The following is a 4,524-nucleotide window of genomic DNA, read 5'->3' as shown; positions in this document are numbered from 1 at the left end:
ATTCTTTGTTCATTTCTGACAGGTTATCTATTATTATGGAGCCTTAATATGTTTATAAATGATTTTACTATTCCAAAATATAGTAGAGCTAATAGAATAACGTATTCCTGATCAATTACTCTTATGTGATCCTAATGTAACCCTACTTAGTTCAAACAAAGAAACAGAAAAATAAAAAACAAAAAGATGCAAAAATACTAATGCTCATTTTGGCTGCTCATTAACTACTCTTAACCACTTTTTAACCACTGTTAACCTAGCTAATAAAATCAGTCTCTTATCCTGAATGTTAGGCTGTTCGGCACCACACAAACAGTAACTAAAGAAGGCATCAAATCACAAATAATACACCTATTTTTGTCATTGTCTATTTTCTTATAGAGACATGTGGAAAATATTATAGTGCTATAATGAATGAAAATACAACAGGGAACTGCATTTCACTTAATTTAATTATAAAGACATACAGTTAGCTGGGAATTCATAACTTGAGTTTCATATTTACAAACTGGTAAAAATAATTAAAATTAAATTGACACTTCAGAAAAATCCACTTTAATCCTTACAGTTTGGCTTTTAATATTCCACAAACAGAGTTCATACAACAGCCATCAGAACCTGAAAATCAACAGTGAAAAAATAAATAAATAATCACATAAAATGCAAAATCTTTATTTATTCATGACTGGCTTTGCTTTCACTGAGTGTTTCCCATTTCCCATTTTAATGCCAGTAAAATGCAAGATTGTCTCTTGTTATTGTTCATAATTTAAGGCATAAATAAAATTTTATGTAAATAGGAAATTAAATAAGACAAAAACAGCATTCAAATGGAACTCAAGGAAATACTAAACTGTACACTGTAGTCCCTTTTTGCAGCCAACACAGACTCATGAGCCCTGATCTGCTAGGGGCTTCTTAAAGAATTATTTTAACTTTAGAAATGATTGTGATTAAATAAGCAAAACTAAAGAGTCCTTTTTTTCTCAACACTGCACTTTTTGTAAAAAGAACTGATGGTAAAGTCCGAAATCCTGGACAAACCACTGGTCACTGACAAAACCATGGTAAAAAAAAATTGCATCTTATCATGTTTTAATAGTACCATCTATAACACCATTTAAGATAGTGATCAGAAAGGACAAAGATTAACAAATGAACTGAACAGCTTAAAAGAACAACAAAAAAAAATCCAGAATCATAAAAGCTTTGCCAAAACATAGGCCTGACTAGGTTTGCATATCAAACAAAAGTTCATGTTAATGTCCCACACTTTCTTGTTCTCACACACTGTTCCTTCATTTTCCACAGGAGAATATCTGTGATAGTGGTGCATTGTTTCCCTTTACGGGCAACAAAATGTATTTAAAGAATATTGTCAAAAAACACTTATTCATTATATTTTTTAAAATGCTGATTAGCACCGATTAGAACAGCAGCTTAATCTGAAGATCCTTTCCCCAGATATGGTGGTTATATCTCCAGCAGTCCACTACTGTTCTCTACTGGGTTTCCTGTGGTGTTCTTCTCCTCTCCATTAGTTGTGTGCTCTTGCATGCCATTTCCTGGACCAGCTGGGGCCCCGTCACTTGGGTCTACAGACTCATCTGGGCCCCTGGGTTCTGACTCACTCTCTCCACTCCCAGCTTTTCCCTGCAGGCTGGCCTCAGAGTGGGTCTTCTGGTGCTTACTGAGGTGGTCGCTGCGCGTGAATCGCTTGTTGCACAGAAGGCATGTGAACTTTTTCTCGCGCGTGTGTGTGCGCACATGGCGCTCCAGCTCATCGGAGCGTGTGAAGCGCTTTCCGCAGAAGAGCCAGTTGCACACAAAAGGTCGTTCACCTGTGTGCCAGCGCAGGTGGGCCTTGAGGTGCGAGGCCTTGCCATAGACCTTTCCACAGCCTGGAATGTGGCAGCTGTGTACAGGCTTTTTGCGCAGTGAGGCAGCAGATGCACCTAGACGTTCCAGCTCTTGGCAGTTGGGGCAGTCACAGGAGGACCTGCTGGTGGCAGAACTGCCTGTATATGCCCCAGAACCCCGAGTTGGCTTTAGGCCCATGGGGCTCTCAATAAGGCTGCCACTGGCTACTGGCTTGGGCTTATACATGTCCTGTGGGAGCATGTGCTGGGAGGACTGTAGGAGGTGTGAGGATGAGCTGAGACCCACAGAAGGATATGGCGCTGGGTTGAGGGGAGTGAAGTCGGAGCTATAGCTGGACATAGGGGGGCTGAGGGAGGCCTGAGGAGCCACAGGCTGCAGAGGGGCCTGGAGACCATCCGACTGGGTTTGGCCAGCACTCAGCCAGTTGGAGCTGGGGTGGACATCCCACCAGGAGGATGTGGCATTGGCAGGTGCAGCTGTGATACCAGGGTGAATGCCTGCCTTGTACCAAGAGCCGTATGGGTGCGTCATGTCAAGCGAGGTGTAGACACTGGTCAGGCAGTCAGCTGTGGCGTGTGCTTTGGTCACCAACAGTGAAGGATCCTGAGAGGCTGAGGAGGTTTGGAAAGAGGAGAAAGGGTTGTAGTCAGAAGTGTATGCTCCTGTGGGTGGAGGAGGGCTGCCGGTGGGGGTAAGTAGGCCTCCACCTGTACTGAATGAGCTGCTATAAGAGTCAACTAGGCCTTCGCTGCTTCGGCCATTTTTAGGTGCCTGCAGGTCAGAAGTCATGCTGTAAGGTTTCTTTACTGATGCTGCACCTCCGGCTTTTCCTGGTGTGGCTGTGTCGCGAACTGGACTGGTGCTGCCAAATTTGTTGCAGGTGGCGGTCAGCATTGCCAAAGGACTCGAGCCATAACGTGTTTCCTCCTATGAAAACAAAGAAACAAAAAAACAGCAATAAGATACATTTGTAAGGGCTGGGGCAGTTACGTACATATTTTGTTTTGCTTATTGCCATAGCACTAATTGTAAAGATTTTTATTTTATGTCATCATTCAATTACTTGACTGCACGCAGTAAACTTATGCAGTAATCAGAAGCGTCGTCTGTTCAAGACAGAAATATGCAACAACAACCTTTACCTTAGTGATTTACATGCCATCACACATACAATTCCTGTTAAACACGTTTGCCGTGTAGACATCACTTGTGCTGGAATAGTTAGACGTTGTTTTGACGACACTTGCTCTTTACAGACTTAACCTTTTATTGTTTTGTCTATCACCCTGACATCCAAATGAATAAGTACAATAGGCTTTTGTAGTTCCAGTTACCACATTGGACATAAGTGGTAATGAACAACTGACAAAAGGAGAAAAAAAAATGGTTCAACATATAACTATAATAGGTATCCCTATGCCATGTCACATAAATTCACTGTAAATTCATTTTTAATTAGTTCTTTCTATCCTGTCAGAGCATGTTCCTAAAGCACGTTTCTACTTTCACCTTTTACAGTACAGTAGACCTGACAGGAAGTCAACCAAACCATAAAGGCTTGCATATTCAGTTGTGTCTGAAAATATCTGTAAATTAACTAAAAAGTTTTTTAAAAAGTTAAAATAGGTAACTGTTGAACAAAATTATCCTCTTTAAACTTGTTGTGTAATGCAGCATGTAAATATACTGTAATCTAAATAAGTGCAAACTTTCCATCCATTGTCCTGTTCCAAGCATTCATTCAACACAACAGCAGGACTCCAGAGAACTCAGGGTGAACAAATTTTTTTTTTTTTTAACCTTTGGGAAGCTAGAACACGAATATGAAACGTGTGCTCTCCGACGATGTCCCCACAGTGCGCATGCGCGTGCGGTTCGCCTTGGCGCACGCTGCTGTCCCCGTTTCCAGGTTAACTACCATTACCATTAACCGCACTGTGTTTCCTGCACCAGAGCCATTACCGCGAGGGTTTCTTTCCTATCCGTGTGTGTGTGTGTGTGTGTGTGTATTCCTCACACCGAGGAATATATATATATATATATATATATATATATATATATATATATATATATATATATATATATATATGTATAAACACACACACACACACATATATATATATATATTCCCTGGTGTGAGGGTTATAGGAATAGCGCTATAATTATCCATTTGAATATTTTGTTCCACTAGATCCCCTGCGACACTTTTAAGACATTTCCATTTCCACAGCTTAAAGGCAAACAGCTCAACCTAATCTTCTCTTTGTGTACATCATCTCGTGTCAGCACTCGAAGCAAGCAACTAGTTGCTGACAAGTTGACAAGTTCACTCGCTCTCCATATTTATTCTATTCATGCTTGAAGTAAATAAAGCATCACAAGCTACAAGTTGTCCTGGCTGCAGGCGCGTGCGCTGTATCAGCTGATTTGTGCATAATGCAGTTATCGTGATAAGAAGCGAGCCCTGGGTTAAAGGTGTTAGCATGCAGTGTCTTGTTAGTCTGACGTTTCGTACCTCCAGAACAGATGCAGCCATCCCTGAGAACCAAATTCCAAAAGTTGACTTGGAGACCGGGAGGTTAGCCTGAAGACGCGCGGCCCGGGGAAGTGTGGGAAGTAAAGCTCCGCTCCGAGCGCTGCGAC

At 41.6% G+C, this 4,524-nt stretch overlaps 1 protein-coding gene across 1 annotated transcript; it reads right to left on the bottom strand.

Annotated features, from left to right (window-relative positions):
• Positions 1–434: 434 nt before the first annotated feature.
• sp7 (Sp7 transcription factor) lies at positions 435–4,524 on the bottom strand. Its single transcript, XM_026923552.3, has 2 exons — positions 4,397–4,524; positions 435–2,808 (listed from the first exon to the last, which is right to left on the bottom strand). The coding sequence occupies exons 1-2, from the start codon at positions 4,415–4,417 to the stop codon at positions 1,474–1,476; spliced, it is 1,356 nt and encodes a 451-aa protein (XP_026779353.2). The 5' UTR covers positions 4,418–4,524; the 3' UTR covers positions 435–1,473.

The sequence above is a fragment of the Pangasianodon hypophthalmus genome, chromosome 2 (genome assembly GCF_027358585.1).
Source record: "Pangasianodon hypophthalmus isolate fPanHyp1 chromosome 2, fPanHyp1.pri, whole genome shotgun sequence".
NCBI classification, from domain to species: domain Eukaryota; kingdom Metazoa; phylum Chordata; class Actinopteri; order Siluriformes; family Pangasiidae; genus Pangasianodon; species Pangasianodon hypophthalmus.
Note: the sequence above shows the minus strand (reverse complement) of the source record. Positions and strands in the feature narration are given on the sequence as shown.